Source organism: Salvia splendens, chromosome 10, assembly GCF_004379255.2.
Source record: "Salvia splendens isolate huo1 chromosome 10, SspV2, whole genome shotgun sequence".
NCBI lineage: Eukaryota > Viridiplantae > Streptophyta > Magnoliopsida > Lamiales > Lamiaceae > Salvia > Salvia splendens.
The window spans coordinates 6337800-6355513 of record NC_056041.1 but is presented as its reverse complement, the minus strand read 5'-3'; the positions used below and the strand labels follow the sequence as shown (position 1 = coordinate 6355513).

Genomic DNA, 17714 nt, shown 5'->3' with positions numbered 1-17714 from the left:
GCGTGATCCGAAACAATGTAAGGTAGTGGGACGTGCACGTGGAGTACTATAACAATGTCTTATTTAATTAATTTAATGTGATTACAGTAACACGGTTTTATTAAGTGACGGATGAACAGTTCCAACGTCAGCATCCACATTGGTGCGGATGTCCCGACGGACTTTCCAAAAATATCTCATGTCACGTTATAAGGACATCCCACTGCACAATGACAGGCATCCCCATCCCGGCGGACATCTATAAAATAAAAATAAAAAATCGGGACATCTGTCGTGACACTGCAATGGCGAACGTCACGGCGGACGTCCCGGAAAGCCGCAGATGTGCTGTGTCCGCAGCCGACGTCCGCGTCCACGGTCCACCCCTCCCTCGCCTAATGACGGACGTCCCGCGCGGATGTCCTGCACGCGTAGATGCTCTTTAACGTCGTTAAATCCAAAATGCTCTAGTGGGGGTACTTCAGTAATTTCAACGACTATCTGCTATTCCCGATCTTCCCTCGTTTGCAATTTTCCTCTTCAAATTCTATTCTCCAAAAACAAACCAAGAATTTTGATTTTGCTCTTCTCCGAGAATTGTTCAGGTGGAATGAAGGGTGGTTCGTCGGAGACGAGATTCGTGCAAGAATTGCTTCTTTACGCGGCGAGCGCAGCTCTGAGCTGTTTGGTGCTGTTCATGGGGCTTCGGAGTTTAGACCCTAATCGCGACGCTGCGAAGAAAGCTATGGACCATAAAAAGGAAATTGCCAGGCGTCTAGGGCGCCCTCTCATTGATACCAATTCCTACGAGGTTACGGCTTCTCTATCACTATGCGTCTTTATTTCTGTGGTGGTAATATTTGAAATTGTATTTTGTAGATGTGTCGTGGCTGGTATCTCTAGCTATGCGTTTGCGTGGTTGATTTTTTAGGTCTAATTGTGACATGCTTCTTGTTTTTGGAAAGCCTTGTTTAATGACTATGCCAGTTCAAATTTCACACTAGTTGTTTCCTGTTGAGTTTGGAGCAATTGCACTTTTGACTTTACAATTACAATACTCCTACTTCTTTGTGTAAAAATGTTATACTCAATTTGTCCTTTTGGTTATGACTATGTTTACCAAGTAGAGAAATACATGTATGGTATTTTTGTGAATAGTGGAAGTCATTCTTGTGAAAAAGTAGTGTAGTATTGCATGGATCCTGTTCTGGATTTGGGGTTTGAATGAAGTCAGAGAAACATATTTTTGGTAAAGAGCTTTGAGACACTCTTCTCTTGTATGTGTTTAAAGTTTTGGACCATTCAGTTTACATGCCAGCTAAATGTAATATGTAATGCTTACTATCATCAGTTTCGATCTTTTTTCTTTTTTTCTAGGATGTAATAGCCTGTGATGTTGTGAACCCCGATGATATCGATGTCACTTTTGACTCTGTTGGGGGATTGGATTCTATTAAGGAAGCATTAAATGAATTAGTTATTCTTCCCTTAAGAAGACCCGACCTTTTTTCTCATGGGAAGCTTCTTTCTCCTCAAAAAGGTGTTTTGCTATATGGACCGCCTGGTACTGGGAAGACAATGCTCGCCAAAGCTATTGCAAAAGAATCAGGAGCTGTTTTCATTAATGTGAGAATATCGAACTTGATGAGCAAATGGTTCGGGGATGCCCAAAAACTGGGTAATGTATATTGTTATATCACCTCTTAAAAATTATTTGTTCCTATTACATGTTCATTTTATTGTTAATTTTGAGGTGGAATGTTTTCCGCTGCTTTTGGTGCTTTCTCTTTGCAATTGAAAGTTAAAATCCTTGGAAAAATTTAATGGGAGCTAATATAAACAAAATGTAATGCCAGGGTGCCCTGTCTGATGCAAATTTAGAGGAAGAGGACAATTGGCCAACTTCTCTTATTATTAGTGGAAGTTTAAGTGAGCAGAACTAGAAATCCTAGAGCTCATTTACTATATTTGTGAAGTATCAAAATATGCCAAACTGGAAATAACAGTGTTCAGTGAGATAAAAGTGTAGTACTACCTTTTATCACTTGAATCCAGGAATTGGAGGGTTTAAAGCTGTATGAATTTCTTTCATCAGACCCAATCAATATTTGGCCTCCAAGATTATGGGTACATGACTTATGATTTGAGAGTTCATCTTTGCTCATTGAGTAAGGAGTGAGTAGTGGATGTTTTGACATTCTTCATTTTTCTGTATCTTTTGGATGCTTTTGTTCATATGATTCCAAGAATTGGCTACAATTGACTTGAATGACCAATGCTGATAAGTTTTGGATGTAGAAACTTTGGATATGCTATAAATTTTTAATGAACTTTATCTTTTTCTTTGTTAAAAGATATCCTAACTATATTTCTCTGCAGTGACTGCTATATTCACCTTGGCATACAAAATTCAGCCAGCTATTATATTCATTGACGAAGTGGATAGTTTTTTGGGTCAGCGCAAGAGTTCAGACCATGAAGCTTTAATTAACATGAAGACTGAATTTATGGCTTTGTGGGATGGGTTCACCACGGATCGTACGTATTCTTTTAGAATCCCTGCAGGATAATTTTTTACCATGTTTATTTCTCTTGAGGTGGATCTTTCCTGCACCCTGGTTTGTGTTTTTCTCGCCCTTAAGTGATGGTTTGCAGTCAAGGTGATATAATAGTTACAATGAGGCGAATGTAATCAAATTTGTTGTACTTGAGAAGATCTAATGGTTGAATTCACTCACTGTCTTCATGCAGAACATGCTCAGGTGATGGTTCTTGCTGCGACCAATCGTCCATCCGAACTTGATGAAGCAATTCTTAGGCGCTTCCCACAGTCATTCGAAGTTGGGAGACCTAATCTTAAGGAGAGAGTTGCAGTATTGAAGGTGATATTGAAGGATGAGAATGTTGAAGATGATATCGATTATGATCACATTGCCAGTCTCTGTGATGGATGCACAGGTTCGGATCTTCTTGAGCTTTGCAAAAAGGCCGCCTACTATCCAATTAGGGACCTACTCAATGACGAGAAAAATGGAAATTCTTCTAGGGTCAGTATTCCTTTCTTTTTGTTAATACACGCCTTTGTTGTGCTTTGCTCGCCATCAGCCAAAATACATTTGTTGCACGTGCAACTACACTATTGGTGTATGTTGCTAAATATATAGGATAATAGCGTTTTAGATGAAATTGATTGATCATCTAGTTCAAGTAAAAAATATCATGAGCGTATCTTATTTTTTTGGCAAGATATTATTTAGAATCAATATTCAACTTATTTCATGTTTTGTGCCATAATGTCAGGATCCTAGGCCATTGACCCAGCTGGATTTGGAGAGCGTTCTAGCTACCACAACAAGAACAACCGTTGCAGCAAGCGAATTCAGCATGTTAAGCCCACAATCATCAGGATGGCCGTGGCAGAGAGGATCTGGTGACTATCAGGTACAAAATGCCATTAGTGAGCTATAGAATTTTCTTCTTTCCCAATCTTGAGCATTCAAATCAGTCAAGCAAGATTTTTTATTAATACAATCTATCTTGATTTTTTTTATCATTATATCAAGTTAATGAACACATCCAATATGATTTATACTGGTAGTCCCACTCAAGAGTACTTGCTATTACTTGTCCTCTTTACTGATCTTTACTTGTCCCGTCTCTACTTCCAGGATTAGTTGAGCGCAAGAAATGAGTTATCTTTGCGCCATCAGGCAGGTTTTGCCTCCATAACCCCTAACCGGCTAAAGTTGAGCATTTTATGGAAATTTGCCAGTTTCCCATGGCATGTGGTGTGTATTGTGCAGTGGAGGAATATGGAACTGGCTTATTGTGGTTGGGCTGGTTCACCGTTGCCGGAAACTGCTTTACCATTTTATTCCAATTTGTACTAATACTCCAATTATTTTGTGAGATAAAATGTTAATTCTGTGGGAATGTTAATGCTTTCCTCATTCATTGTTTTCTTTATTAATCCAGGCTTAGTCTATAAGGATGCTTGAGCCTGCCCCAAATTAATTTTTTTTTGTTGATTTAGCATAGTCACTAGTACTATCTAGCTGGTAAATAAATTTGCAATATTATTTACAATTTCAATAATATCTGAAAGAAGCAATTTAAATGAGAAAGTGATTTGAATGAAAAAATGTTAGTAATAAATGAGCATGAAAGTAAACATTATTTTCCTCCAAAATAACCGAGATTGTTGAAGTTATTCTTCATATTAAATTGTCCATAGGTGTGTTTTTTATTCTCTCTATCTCAACGAAGATAATCTATTTTCTTTTTTGATTTATCTCAATAAAAATGACTCATTTCTAGATAAGAAAATATTACTTTTATAGTAAAATATAAAGGCATTTAACAAAAGTCAATAGCAGCTCAAGTCGTCCACATGGGTTGGATGGGTCGTCTAATCCCTTTTCCGGCTTATAAAGGCCAAAATATTCCAATATACTTATTTAGTTTTTGGTGTTGTGATTGATTTTATGACGTGACAGTTTACGTTCTTTGTTCATTGTATATTGTTAGCATCTGTCGAACTACTTCGTCTTCCAACTTTGACGAGAACCTTTTTCACTACATACCATCCCCCGGGTTTTGCTTCCTTCCTTAGTTGATTAATAGCAACTGTCTAACTACGTCGTCTTTCAACTTTGACGAGGACCTTCTTCACAACGTAGTTTTGCTTTTTTGTTAGTAGTTGATTAAATTAAATGGATAGACGTTTTTCCCATTTCCTGAATTTAAATATAAGTACGCTGCACTTATATTTAGGGGAATGTTTGGGTTTTGTATTTGCCAACAAGGTCTATTTCATGTTTCTGCTAACATAATACCCACCATCCAAACAAAGTCTAATATTCAGACTCGCTTAGTTGGCGTTTGGAATATTAGACAGAAGAATAACATTTCCCATTCTCTCTCAGTTCGCATTTCTCGTAGACATCACAGACTCATACTTTCTTCTCCGATTGTTGGCATAATTCTCATCAGTAAGTTATTGATCCTCCATTTCACGCATAGATTATCTTCTCAATTTGAAACTAAAAAGAAATGATCAGTTTTAGGGTTTTGAGTGCGTCAGTTTTACGCTTTTACCTGTTAATTGACTTAGTATATTGCATTTAAGCTTATGAAGTACTCTTTTTTTTTTCTTTCTATGGTTAGATCTGCCCTAATTATCTGCGTGCAGTTGCTGTAGCTTGAACTGCCAGTCGATTGTTGATCAGGGATTTGGATTCAACAAGGGTTGAATTTTAGCAATGGTAAAGTCGTTGTTCCTAGTTTATCAGTACTGATTAATTGATTTCTTTTGCCCTACTGTTGTTTATCTGTCCTCTGGGTTAATGGTTTTCAGAATTTTATTGTTGGAGCTTTCAAACCAGCATGCCACATTTCAGTTACATTCTCAGATGGAAAAAACCGTAAGCAGGTATCATTTTCTAACTGTTACTGATTTGAATTTTAAATACTCATATGCAGTTGAATTTCTCATGTAAGTTGCTCGGAGTCAAATGCCTTGAGTTACCTATTCTTATCGAGGATCAAAACTCGAATGTTGAACATTATACATGCTCTTATTTTTTGTGATGTATGCATTTATTTTGTTTTGCATGAAATATTAATGCTCTATGAGTATTTTTTGTTGCATTTGTTAATTGATAGTTGTTGATCCGGCAGTTTCTGCTAATATTGAGTTTGCATTGTTAATTTCTAACATTCCTCTGTAGCTGATTATTAGCACTCATATATTTTCACTGTAGATCCCAATTAAGAAGGATAATGGTCAAGCAACAACAGTTCCACTCTTTCACAGTCAAGATAATATAACTGGCACGGTAAGGTATCTTCATTGATGCCAACTTAACTCCCACGTTACTGTTGCGTCTGAGTTGAGTTTTGTTCATTTGTCTTCTTTTTAGATTACCGTTGAACCAGTTTCAGGGAAGAAGGTGGAACACAATGGAATCAAAGTTGAGCTTCTTGGTCAGATAGGTATGTTTCTGCTTGGCATCCTGGATGTAATTCAGAGCTTGTACATGTAGTTCACTCTGTAATGTGTGTTCTAGTTATGTGTGGTCTTCTTTTTCTGCTGTCCGCCCTAAATCTTAAACCAAAACTGTGAAGTCTCTTTTCTAGGTACCCAAAATGTACAAATATCATGAAGGGTTACTAAAAGATTGAAAATTGATGATGATGTGACTTATTGTCCAACAACCTCTTCTTAACACCTTTTTTTGTTTGCAGAAATGTATTTCGACAAAGGCAATTTCTATGACTTTACATCTTTGGGTGAGTATTTTATTGGATTCTGTATTTTATGGAAGCTACATAACAAACTAAGTGTGTTCTACACTTTCAGCCTTTCTGATCATTTTAACATATACTGAAGAAAATTGGCCCATTAGCTCATTTTATCAGTTGAAAACATCATCCTCTTACGGAAATTCTCACTCTGTTTATATAGTTCGTGAGCTGGATGTTCCGGGAGAAATATATGAAAGGAAAACATTTCAGTTTGAATTTTCAACCGTGGAAATGCCATATGAGACATACAATGGGGTTAATGTGCGGCTTAGGTTAGTTACCCATCTTCTTAATTCTTCAATGTAGTGCATTTATTTCTTCTTAAACTTTGACATGGACTATGCATTCTGTTTTGCTACATTTTAGCTATGTAGAAAATGTACTTGGATATCGGTCAGACTAGCCATTAGTATTTCTGTGGTTTGATTTGTTGAAGTTGTGTCAATGAGCTGTCAGCTAGGATCTTAGTTAGTTGCTTGAAGTTATGAAAGCTCCCATATTCTTTTTGCATTATAATGGCCTGTATATTTTTAGGTGTACTGAAAGCTGAGAAATTGCATCCTTTTAGTTACAGTTTTGCTTGATTTGCCACCCCTGTAACTCGTAATTTTTTCAGTGTCATTTGCCAAATTGGTTGGCCAACTTCGTCAAATCTTTGTGCTTGTTTCAGGTATGTCCTAAAAGTAACAATAAGCCGGGGTTATGGTGGAAGCATTACACACTTTCAAGACTTTGTGGTAACGTAGCATCTTCTTGTTTGCACATATACTCTTAATTTGTTTGCCATACTCGGATACCATATATGATTAAGATACTAATTGTAATGAGTTTGCAGTATGGCACTGTTGCAGTAATTGCCATGAATTATTTAGCCTAGTTGGTAAAACTGTGGCTTAATAGAAAATTCATGCACTCTTAGGCTGTGGCATAAGAAACTTTTATGTCTTTGCTTCATTTGTATGAGCTCTGATTCCTTTTTATGCTAACTGGATGAATCTTTCTAATGCTTTGTGGCCACAGTTGTTATACTTGGCGTACTCAAATACTGTCTACTTTTCTGATGTTCAGGTCTGGAATTATACCCCTCCTCCATCAATCAACAACAGCATCAAGGTATATTCTATATGTTCTGAGCTGTACATTAGTCTGAAGTTTATGGTCGAGCAACTTTGTGCATGAAAACACCATTGAGAGTGTTTTGTGATGCAGTATAATATATTAAGTATGCGATAAAGCTATTGAATGTAAAATGCTCGCCGTCCCACCCATTCAGCAGTATGCCTGTAATCGTTGTCTTTACTTTTCATTTGGACTTGTAGATGGAAGTTGGAATTGAGGACTGCCTTCATATCGAGTTCGAGTACAATAAGAGCAAGTATGCAATTCTAACTCAGCTCTACTTCACTAGTCCATTTGAGACAAAACTGAATTGCACGTCTTGCTGTCTCTTAGGTCAAGTAGGTGAAGTATTATATGATTATTGCAACTGTGGATCATTAAAAAGACCTTATTTGAGTGGTTTTGTTACTTAGAATTAGTAATTTTTCTCAAATCTTGAAGTTCATTAGAGGTTGATTGCCATGCTCATATTGAACTGGAATGCTGATTTATCCAGGTATCATCTGAAAGATGTTATTATAGGGAAAATATACTTTCTTCTTGTTAGAATCAAAATAAAAAATATGGATCTGGAGATTAGACGGAGGGAATCAACAGGGTCAGGGTCAAACACCCATGTTGAGACCGAGACTCTTGCAAAGTTTGAACTGATGGATGGTGCTCCTGTCAGAGGTATGCTGACCTTTATCTGTTGCTTGCATGAACTAGCGGTTAAACTAGATGCAAGGGCTTTCTGTATTTGACTGCATTAAATTTTCCTCCTCTGGAAATTTGTGTTTTCCCTTTTACCTCTTCATTTCGACTGTGTTCTTCTTGTTTGTCTTCTAAGGAAGTTTTTGTTTAATTCAACTCACTTTATTTAACTTTCTTCAGCTCACCTTAGTTGATTAAACTTTTCATTATTAGTAATTTGGTGCAAAACTGGTTATTTATATATCTTAGTCAATTACTAATAGCTAGTTTTACTTAATTGATGGGATGATATTCTCAACAAGCACTTGGTTTGCAGGTGAATCAATTCCAATTAGATTGTTCCTCAGCCCATATGAGCTGACTCCCACTTGTCGGAACATCAACAACAAATTTAGCGTAAAGTACTACTTAAACCTTGTACTTGTTGATGAAGAGGACCGTCGGTATTTCAAGCAACAGGAGATCACAATATACCGCATTGGGGAAACACAGTGATTTAAGTTAATCAGGTATTGAGGTTGAATTACTTCCACCCCCAGGGTCTCTTGATTTGAGACGTTTGACAAAAAAGTAAGAACTGTCTCTTGTTGTTGTACACCTTTTTCTATTATACATAACACATACATACTGTACAAAGGGAAAAGTATGTGTCCTGGCTGTCCAGATTTATATTTTTGGCAAGTTTGATACACTTGGGTAAAATGTTTGACAGTAAACAGGCTCTTGTACTCCCCAGGATCGGTCGGATCTTGTGTCAATTTCATATTTAATTCTTGTGTGGTTTGATCTGAATAATCACAACTTCATATTTGGGTATCTTTACGTGTTTATAAGCTGTACTACAATGTACAGTGTAAGTCGAGTTTGAGTTTGAGTTTGAGTTTGAGTTTGAGTTTGAGTTTGAGTTTGAGTTTGAGTTTGAGTTTGGAGCAATGGGCTTTTTGAGGGCATATCCTGGGCCTAGTAAAAAGGCCGACTTGTGTGGCAAATACACAGTTAAAGCGAGATAGGGGTCTTTATCTTGTTTCAACATAGTTACCGAGAATATTTATGTAGCTAAGTAATTATTTGGTGGATTGATTTCCACAAATTGAAAACATGAGATACGTATTTTCAAGAAAATTAAGGTTGTGCCTGAAATATAGTTTCAGTCACATAATCACAACGAAGGTCTAGTTTGTTATAAATGAGTTTTAACGCGTGGATATGGATGTCAATTTAATGTGAAATTTATGGACTAACCCGAATACTCCCACAATTTTATAGAATTATGGCTGGAATTTTATAAACTAAAAAAAATACAACCCGAATGACTCTAAATTGAATATCACGAGATTGACCCAAAATCAACCGGAGCCCATAAGACTGACCTAAAATTCCCATGATTAGTTTTAAAAAAGCGTAACTTTTTTGAGCCCTATTGATCTGACATTTTAGCCAAAAGCTCGAAAATTTAGGATTAGCGTGAATAATTTATAACACTAATATACTACATAAATGGCATGTACTTGAATAGCCCGATAATCTGATAATATTGGCAAAAAATTCAAACGAGTTGGCTCGATTGACATCCGTAAGTGTGGATAACCCAATTCTAATAAACTCAGAAAATTGGCTTCTTTATCCGTGAAAGACATCTAAGAAAAACTAGGACTCGATCAATTATACTAGATGTTCGGTTTGCAAGATTGCATCCGGGATTAAATTTGTAGTGTGTTTGGGTTCATGAGATTCAATCACACAACTCAATCTTAGATGAATAATTATGGAATAATTAGTCATAGTTAACCCCCTATGACTAAATTAATCTCACAGTTCAATCATAGATTATATCTTGGTATTATTTTATTTTGGAAACCAAACATAGGAGAAAAAATCGTCTTCCCCCCTTAACCCTCTCACAAGACACATGATCGTCATCCTCATACTCCTTGGTCCATACTCCCTCCGTCCCAGATAATTTGGGACACTTTGACCGAACACGAGTTTTAAGAAATGTAATGAAAAGTGAGTTGAAAAAGTTGATGGAATGTGGGTCATACTTTTATATATTAGTTTTATAATAAAATGTGAGTATGAATGAGTTAGTGGAATATGAGGTCTACTACCAAAAATGGTAAAAAGAGAAATGAGACAAATTATATGGGACGGATCGAAATGGAAAACTGGGATAAATTATCTAGGATAGAGGGAGTATCTTTTTGTGGTCATTCAATATAATATAACGTGGTTAATATCTCTCGTAGTCATTCAATATAATATGTACATTAAATAAGACATTTACAATGATATCACCCCACAATCTTAGTCTTCTTTTTATTCTATTCTATACGTCAACTAATTCAACACCCTCTGGAGTTTCTGAAATTGCTGGTTCACTTCGGCTGAGATGAAATTCTCGATTGAGTTGAGTTAGTATGGTTATGTTTGTCTAAATGCATATGGTCAAAATATTTTGCGTTCAAGTTTAGAAGTATTCGTGTGATGTAGTTGACTAATTTTAGCAAATCGTTGTTATGCCTTGATAGGAATACTAATGATAGTATATGAGAAGCATTGCCTTTGTGTTTCCATTCGAATAACTCTTGAATTTGCGTGTTCTTATTCAGTCCCTAAATGCGGGTATAAAAGCTGATTATTAGTTTATATTTGTAGTTTTATAGTTATCTTCAGTTGATTTTCATCCATTGCTTGTTTGGTTTGTGAACTTGTACTTTAATTAAGTATTTTATCTCAAGCATAAAATCTGTTACTATTCTATTTACGATAGTCTTGATTCCTTCATCATCCCAGCATTATGGAAAAGAAATAATTGCGAAAGAGGTTCAGCTGGACTCAGACCATCCTGATGTGCATCGCTTATTTCTTACAGTCTACAAGAACTTTATAGAGGTACATGATTTTCATACTTGCACATTTACGTTTGCTTGTAGGTGTTGATTCGGAACCATTATATTACATGGCTCATGTAGTGGAGTGAGCATATCAAACTATTGAACAAATTGAAGTCTCGTCTTAATTATTTTGAACACCCTAAGATCATAAAGTTTTCTATTTATTGTAATGTTTTCATTTAGTATCCTATATTGCTCAAAAGTGTGTCTGTTGTGTTGGAAGGGGTTCTTAGCTGATGCTTTTCGATAAACGTAGGATGTCCCTGAAATATTTTACATGAGTGCTGGTGGTGATTGGAATTATGGTTTTTTATTGTCTTGTACTTTTACGAGTTATACTCACCTTGCATAAGCAGGCTATTGATGCTGTAGACAATGGAATCAGTCAATACAACACTACTCAGCTTCCAAGGTTTGTAAATAATACAAGCTTGTCATCAAGAGTGGAAAGACTAAATCCTGACTGGATATGTCCAAATCAATCCCTTGCAGAAGAGGATGAATCCTTTCAACAAGCAATGAAAGTAGCAGGCAATGAGTTCCTAGAGGTTCTACTTGGGAAATTCTGTATTTATGGAGCCTAGTAATTTTAATGATGTTTGGCAAGATATTATACTTACAACTGAATATTCTATACATCTTTCCCAGTGTATCAATTTTCATGCTAAATCATGGTTGCCAGCTCGATCGGTTGTCATGAATAGTCTCTTGGCAAGGAAAAGTATAGATTCAAGTGGTGAAATCATTATGCTAACGAATTCAGTACCTGTAAATTGCAATGGACTTTACGCAAAAGTTTGTGATACTGTCCCACATTTTTTCTGCAAGGCCTTTCCTTTAAGTCTCTTCCTGAACTTCTGTTAGTGGGTAAGTTGTTTGATAATGGAGAATATTATCATAACTGATGAATATAATGTTTTGGCAGTGGAAGCTTCACATTTTTGAACTTGAGAAGGAACTGAAGATCACTCCTAGCATCAAATATGTTGTCTATGCGGTACTCCTTAAGACTCTCATCATCTTTCTCTCTGGATTTGAACATAAATGTGAACGTAGTGGTCTGCAGAGAACTCTATTCTTTTACCAAGTTCTGATTAAATCGTTTAAACTTTTTAACAGCATGAGGTAGTGGAGTGTCATAGGGTTGTTAACTTTCAAGTTTCAACCCTAATCTATCTCTGCATGCATTTTCTCTCCCTTCTTTTACCCAAGTCCTATAGATAAATGCTCCCATGGCATAAATGGATACATAGAAAGCAACTACTATTTGATATAGCAATCTAGCTGAAATGGAAGTTTGAGATAGCTAAAGCTATCTTCAGCCATTTGGTATTGTGAGTTTTCAACTGGGAAGCTAACAGTCAACCTACACAGCTGTTTCTCTTTACCTCTTCAGCCAGATATGTAGCAATGTGTAGAAAAACTTGAGTCAACTATATTAATTCAATCTAATTGGGTAACTTCTTTTCCTTTTGAACTAGCAGAGTAAGAAAGCTGAGGTCTCATAATAACTTTTGCTTTTTAAGTATTTTACTAATTGATGATTCTCCCTGTGCAATTTTCAGGATGACAGGAGCGAAAAGTGGCGCTTGCAAGCTGTGGCAGTTGGACCTGATAAATTTGATAGTCGCAAACCTCTCCCACCTTCTTGGAGGGGCTTGAATGATGATGAACTTTCACAAGTTTCAGGAATTAGTGGCTGCACCTTTGTGCATATAAGTGGATTTATTGGAGGAAATAGAACTTATGATGGTGCTCTAGCAATGGCAAGAACATCTTTGATGCTAGCATGATAAAGAATTCAACTTAACTTAGGAATTTGTTTTGGAGAAAATGCCACATTGGTTTATTGGGATGTAATATGAAAGTTAGTTCCCCCTCCCAACTGCACTCAGCCACTTTACATGCATGAAGCTGTAAGAAAAATTTCTCCCAAAATTCTGCTGGTTTTCTTCCATTAGCTAATATAGTGTATATCACTATCAACTATCAAGTTCTTTGAATATATATTCTTTTGTGATGGGGTTTATAAATAAGACATGGAGAGGATTGATAACTGTGGTCCTTCGTGATAGGGAAGTCTGAATAACTTTAATCTAAGCAATATGTTCTCAGTTTTTGCTTCTTGCAAAGTGACCCTCTTATTAACCAAGCAATTTTGAGTCAATCCAAATATGAATGAGCTTGACATATGATGCACTTGTATTATTTTCTTCTTAAGTTATGTTATTTTATTGTGGGTTGAGCTGTCACAGTTAACTTCATATTCATGTGATACCATTGTTTTCCTTAAAATTTGGGAGGAAAATAAGTAAGAAATACTGACAAGTGAAGCCACTCAAATTATATATTAGTTGTTGCATGTCCAACATTCATCGTATCTACTGCAGTAAGCAGATTTGATTAATGAACACAGAGAAGTTTCAAATATGATATAGTATTGTTTCATGTTCATGAGTTCCTGGGGTAACTTCTAGTTTCCTTTTTGTAATGCAGCATTTGTATTATTTATAATAGTGCTGGGTGATGTACAGTTTCAAGTGAGCATAAGGAGTCTTTTAGAACATAGAAAAGTGCAGGCAATTGATTTCCGAAACCATTTACATATTTGCAGCAATTCTGTTAAGGAAACTGTTTACTGTTCATTAAATCTACACTCAGGTTTATTCAAAAGCATCTCTATTACCGAATTTCACTCTTCAGATTCTAATGGCAGGTCTTCTTTAAACCATTTGTAGATTCCTCCATCCAAGTGATAAACATTCTTAAAGCCATTCAGCACCAGCAAGTAAGCAGCTATAAATGACCTGCAGTGAGTGTTATGAAGCAAATGATATCATCTTATTTCTTTAATTTACCTTGGAAGAACGCATATATTTTGATGTACATTTTTAGGGTGTTTGTGGTTATATATCAAAGTTCAAAACATGTATTGCTGTTTGGGTTAGGACAACAAAACCTTAGCTATGCATTAATAATGCATTTACCTTGACTGCTGCCCTTCTGGAAGATTTTGCGTTGGCCTTGTTGTTCCTCCAGATGAACAAGCCACTATAATCTTAGCATCCTTAGGTAGTTTTGACTCTACACCTGATTGTGCAAGTTGTAGACTTAGTAAACGATTTTGTGGTTGGCAAGAAAAAGCAAAAAATAGGCACCCATAGAGGGAGTATATATTTAGCAGAAGCAGGGTAGAGGAATACAATATCCTACAGATCTTACTTTGTATAAACTCAGGGTTCTCTTCTGTTCCTTGGAAGATGCCGAAGAATGCAAATGCAGCCCTCCTAGCAATGTCCCATGCTGTCCATTCCTTTATGAGCCGGTATATTTGCACATTGATAGCACCTGCTGGATGAGCCTAAACCGAGAAACAATTAGAGAGTGAGGCCAGAATGTTCGAAGTGAGACAAAAATCTGCTCAACTTTTGACCTCTTAAATAAGTTGGCGTACTGTAATTTACCTCCTTGAACTCTGCCTCTGGGCGTACATCAAGAATGACGAAGTTGTTCTCTTTTTGAAGTCGCAATGCTTCCTTTACGTCGACACTTCTTACCTGCACAAGTTCTAGTTATCCCTGTCCACTTCACACTAAGCAGCCTACATTGCTTTCACTAATAAATGTAAAATTCCCTCATACTGAATCTAATTTTGAATTCATGGTTTACACTGAAAGAGTTTCCACTTGTAATAATAGATGGTTTTATATTTTAACATACATAAGGCCTTGCATGTTCTTGAAATTTTCATCTATTCTCAATGCTGATTGAGCTTCAATAGACAGTCGATATGCAACTTTTATATGTGAAAGAGTTGTCAGGTTTGGAAACAGGATTGCCGTTACATGGTAAAGCTCTTTATATGAATTTGAGGCCTCAACTTTTGTCCTAATACAACTTTTATCCTAATACTGTGACGTAGCATGACAGTTATGTTCATTAATTGATATCATGCATTTTTTGCTATCGCATGGCCATGTTTATAGCCATTTTACCTTTTTCTCCAGTAGAACTTGTCGTTTTATCTTCCAGTCTTCTTCAGCTGATTCATCCAAAGAATTGAAACATTCAGATATACTATCATTCATTTTCATGCATTTTCAATGATTGATCTACATAAACATACCTGGCGACTTTGCTGGCTTGGTTGCTGCGTTTTGAATTCTCAAGGGTCCATAGGTGCTTGAGTTTCTCCCTCTGTTGGATAAATTAGTAGATTCAGTGGTAGAGCTCAAACTGTAGGCTAGAAGAGAAGGTTGAAACTTGTGATGTAGAGACGAAGATAGTGGGTGTGGGCTAATGGAAGTAAATGCAGCAACCATTTTCCTACCCCAAAACTTGATGATATTGGTGCTGTGATTTGCTTTCCTTAGATTTAGATGATGTCTATTTCTCTGGTTGATATTAGAGGGGCTTATTTAATGATTTGATTCTTGATTTTCTATATTTAAATGCTTTCTACATTTGAAATGGAGGAAATAGGTGGGCCAATAAATTGGAAATGTTAGATATTTTAGTGCTTTCACAATCTGAATTTGTGGTGGTAGTGAGAAGGTTTCCTTCTACTTGGGATTTCCTACATCTCTTATCATTTGTTGTTTTCCTGCTTTAGGATAATAAGTCACCATTCCCTCTCTCTCAACTCTCTCTCTCTCTCTATCATGCTACTACACTGGAGTACTTTAGAAACCAATTAGGTATGATTGAGTTTGAGATATATCTAAGTTCAAAACATGTTCTCAGTTTCTTTATTTAATACAGTGCGTGTTACAAAATTATCGTATATAATAATGTGCTACATAAAAAAATTCTTGTGTTTAGTGTTTATCAAACTTTAACTTAAAGCATTTGACTATTAAAAGGTTTTGAAACAATATCTGAATATTAAAACGCACACTACACACACGCAAGCACCATTTGTGTATGTGTTATATATGTGGATTCATATAAAGGAGTGGTATCATATATGCTACAGATAATTTCTGAGCATTGGTGACGTTTTAATTATTTCATAGTTTTTCATAAAATTATCAAATTTATAAATTACGCGTATGTGATGTGTCGGGTATAGAATGGCTTTGCACTTTATTATATCAATTTAATGTGAATATATATACTCCTATAGGATCGTGATGAAATGCTAATCAATTTTCAATTCATAACTCATAACTTTTTCAATTTTGTATGCTAAAATTGGCAACATAAAGCTGTAAGTATATTAACACTAGATAGTTAATATATTTTATGTCTTTGTGTTAATTTACATATCGCATTAATAAAGTTGTATTTTTGTATTAATAAGTTTAATATGCAGTATCGAAAATTCTATGTTCTGAATTTGAAATTAGTTTTATTTTGTAGCGATCCTATAGTACATATATTTGTATTTAATGCCATGCCCTATAATATGAAAAACAAGTCACGTGCTAATGTCAGCGGGTTTGAGCCTTTTGACTAAATTGATGGAATAACATTTCCCTAATGATTGTTTTTTTTGTGAAGGTGAATGAACTTCGTCATGCATAGTGGTAGATAACCATGATCCTTGCATATCGCACATGGCTAGGCCGTCCACAATAGGAATAGCCCAGCCATAGCCTAGCCACTGCCACATCATCAGCACTAAAAATCCTCCTGCCACATCATAAATAGCCCAGCCATAGCCTAGTCACATCATAAATAGCCCAGCTACATCAATAGCCACATCACTAATAACAATTATATAAAATGACATAATTAACAATCACACAATATACGGAATTTAATTTACGAGACATATACGGGAAACATTAATAATACTATCCACATCACTATTAACAAATATATACAAAATGAAATAATTAATAATCTCACAATATACGGAATTAAATTTACGCCACAAAAACGAGAAAATTCACTAATATTAATAAAATATAAAAAGTACATTAATTAAAAAAATTACATAATTAAAAAAACTAACGGCGGTCAATCCTCCGTGCCCATAACTCTTCAATTAAATCCTTTTGGAGTCGAATATGAGCCGCCGTTTGGCGCATGTCGGCGTGTGCTTGTAAGAGGCCGGCTTCATCGTGAGGTACCCCACTCCGTACGTTGGGGGCGGCCACGCCGTGGCTTGGACCGGCTTCATTATCGTCGTTGACTTAATTGGTCAGTTCGACACCTTCATCTTCGACAATCATGTTGTGCATGATAATACATGCGTACATGATATCAGCAATGCATTGGACATCCCACAAACGCGTTGGACCCTTAATTGCCGTCCATCGAGACTGGAGCACACCAAATGCGCGCTCCACGTCCTTGCGCGCCGACTCCTGCCGTGCCGCAAAGTAGGCCTTCTTCGCATCTCCTGGGCATCGGATCGTCTTCACAAAGACGGGCCACCTAGGGTATATCCCATCCGCCAAGTAGTAGCCCATATCATGTTGGTTGCCGTTGGCGACAAAACTGATGGCCGGACCGACGCCCTGACACTGCTCGTTGAAAAGTGGCGACGAGTTGAGGACGTTGAGGTCGTTGTTCGAACCAGCTATCCCAAAATACGCGTGCCAAATCCAAAGCTGGTAATCAGCTACGGCCTCCAGGATCATCGTGGGATTCTTTCCCTTGTAGCCGGACGTGTAGAACCCCTTCCAGGCTGCGGGACAGTTCTTCCAGTCCCAATGCATACAATCTATGCTGCCTAACATACACGGGAACCCATGCTGACTCCCGTGCATCCGC

General features: G+C 36.6%; 4 protein-coding genes across 6 annotated transcripts; 3 read left to right on the top strand and 1 right to left on the bottom strand.

Annotated features, from left to right (window-relative positions):
- Nucleotides 1–469: 469 nt before the first annotated feature.
- On the top strand, nt 470–3929 carry LOC121750259 (outer mitochondrial transmembrane helix translocase-like). The gene is made up of 6 exons (XM_042144765.1): nt 470–790; nt 1357–1657; nt 2359–2517; nt 2731–3026; nt 3280–3420; nt 3648–3929. The coding sequence occupies exons 1-6, from the start codon at nt 590–592 to the stop codon at nt 3651–3653; spliced, it is 1104 nt and encodes a 367-aa protein (XP_042000699.1). The 5' UTR covers nt 470–589; the 3' UTR covers nt 3654–3929.
- Nucleotides 3930–4801: 872 nt separating this feature from the next.
- Nucleotides 4802–8913, top strand: LOC121752261 (vacuolar protein sorting-associated protein 26B-like). 2 transcript variants are annotated; one of them, XM_042147239.1, is made up of 12 exons: nt 4802–4970; nt 5171–5243; nt 5336–5410; nt 5742–5816; nt 5901–5973; nt 6226–6270; nt 6446–6557; nt 6956–7022; nt 7354–7398; nt 7605–7660; nt 7901–8076; nt 8414–8913. In XM_042147239.1, exons 2-12 carry the CDS (start codon nt 5241–5243, stop codon nt 8590–8592), a joined length of 906 nt encoding a protein of 301 aa, XP_042003173.1. In that variant the 5' UTR covers nt 4802–4970; nt 5171–5240; the 3' UTR covers nt 8593–8913. The 2 variants fall into 2 exon arrangements, with proteins under 2 accessions (XP_042003173.1, XP_042003174.1); XM_042147240.1 differs by having other exon boundaries at nt 5146–5243.
- A 1893-nt stretch (nt 8914–10806) lies between these two features.
- Nucleotides 10807–12951, top strand: LOC121752537 (MYG1 exonuclease-like; the record flags this gene model as incomplete). Its single annotated transcript, XM_042147663.1, has 5 exons — nt 10807–10989; nt 11348–11539; nt 11640–11759; nt 11917–11988; nt 12557–12951. Coding segments are annotated over 5 exons (795 nt in total), but the record flags the coding sequence as incomplete, so codon positions are not given.
- Nucleotides 12952–13547: 596 nt separating this feature from the next.
- On the bottom strand, nt 13548–15429 carry LOC121753331 (rhodanese-like domain-containing protein 14, chloroplastic). Of its 2 annotated transcripts, XM_042148593.1 has the most exons (6): nt 15118–15424; nt 14987–15033; nt 14456–14548; nt 14214–14352; nt 13979–14081; nt 13548–13798 (listed from the first exon to the last, which is right to left on the bottom strand). In XM_042148593.1, exons 1-6 carry the CDS (start codon nt 15311–15313, stop codon nt 13684–13686), a joined length of 693 nt encoding a protein of 230 aa, XP_042004527.1. In that variant the 5' UTR covers nt 15314–15424; the 3' UTR covers nt 13548–13683. The 2 variants fall into 2 exon arrangements, with proteins under 2 accessions (XP_042004527.1, XP_042004526.1); XM_042148592.1 differs by having other exon boundaries at nt 13979–14352; nt 15118–15429.
- Nucleotides 15430–17714: the final 2285 nt, after the last annotated feature.

What these genes read in the sequence shown, in the direction of transcription:
- LOC121750259 (XM_042144765.1), top strand. Translation starts at nt 590, where the DNA reads ATGAAGGGTGGTTCGTCGGAGACGAGATTCGTGCAAGAATTGCTTCTT. An exon ending in GGATGGGTTCACCACGGATC is followed by an intron (nt 2,518 to 2,730) that starts GTACGTATTCTT and finishes GTCTTCATGCAG; the next exon opens with AACATGCTCAGGTGATGGTT. An exon ending in AAAATGGAAATTCTTCTAGG is followed by an intron (nt 3,027 to 3,279) that starts GTCAGTATTCCT and finishes CCATAATGTCAG; the next exon opens with GATCCTAGGCCATTGACCCA.
- LOC121753331 (XM_042148592.1), bottom strand. Translation starts at nt 15,313, where the DNA reads ATGGTTGCTGCATTTACTTCCATTAGCCCACACCCACTATCTTCGTCT. An exon ending in AAGTTCTACTGGAGAAAAAG is followed by an intron (nt 14,549 to 14,986) that starts GTAAAATGGCTA and finishes GAACTTGTGCAG; the next exon opens with GTAAGAAGTGTCGACGTAAA. An exon ending in CCAGAAGGGCAGCAGTCAAG is followed by an intron (nt 13,799 to 13,978) that starts GTAAATGCATTA and finishes CACTCACTGCAG; the next exon opens with GTCATTTATAGCTGCTTACT.
- LOC121752261 (XM_042147239.1), top strand. An exon ending in TGAGCTTCTTGGTCAGATAG is followed by an intron (nt 5,974 to 6,225) that starts GTATGTTTCTGC and finishes TTTTGTTTGCAG; the next exon opens with AAATGTATTTCGACAAAGGC. An exon ending in TTCGAGTACAATAAGAGCAA is followed by an intron (nt 7,661 to 7,900) that starts GTATGCAATTCT and finishes TGATTTATCCAG; the next exon opens with GTATCATCTGAAAGATGTTA.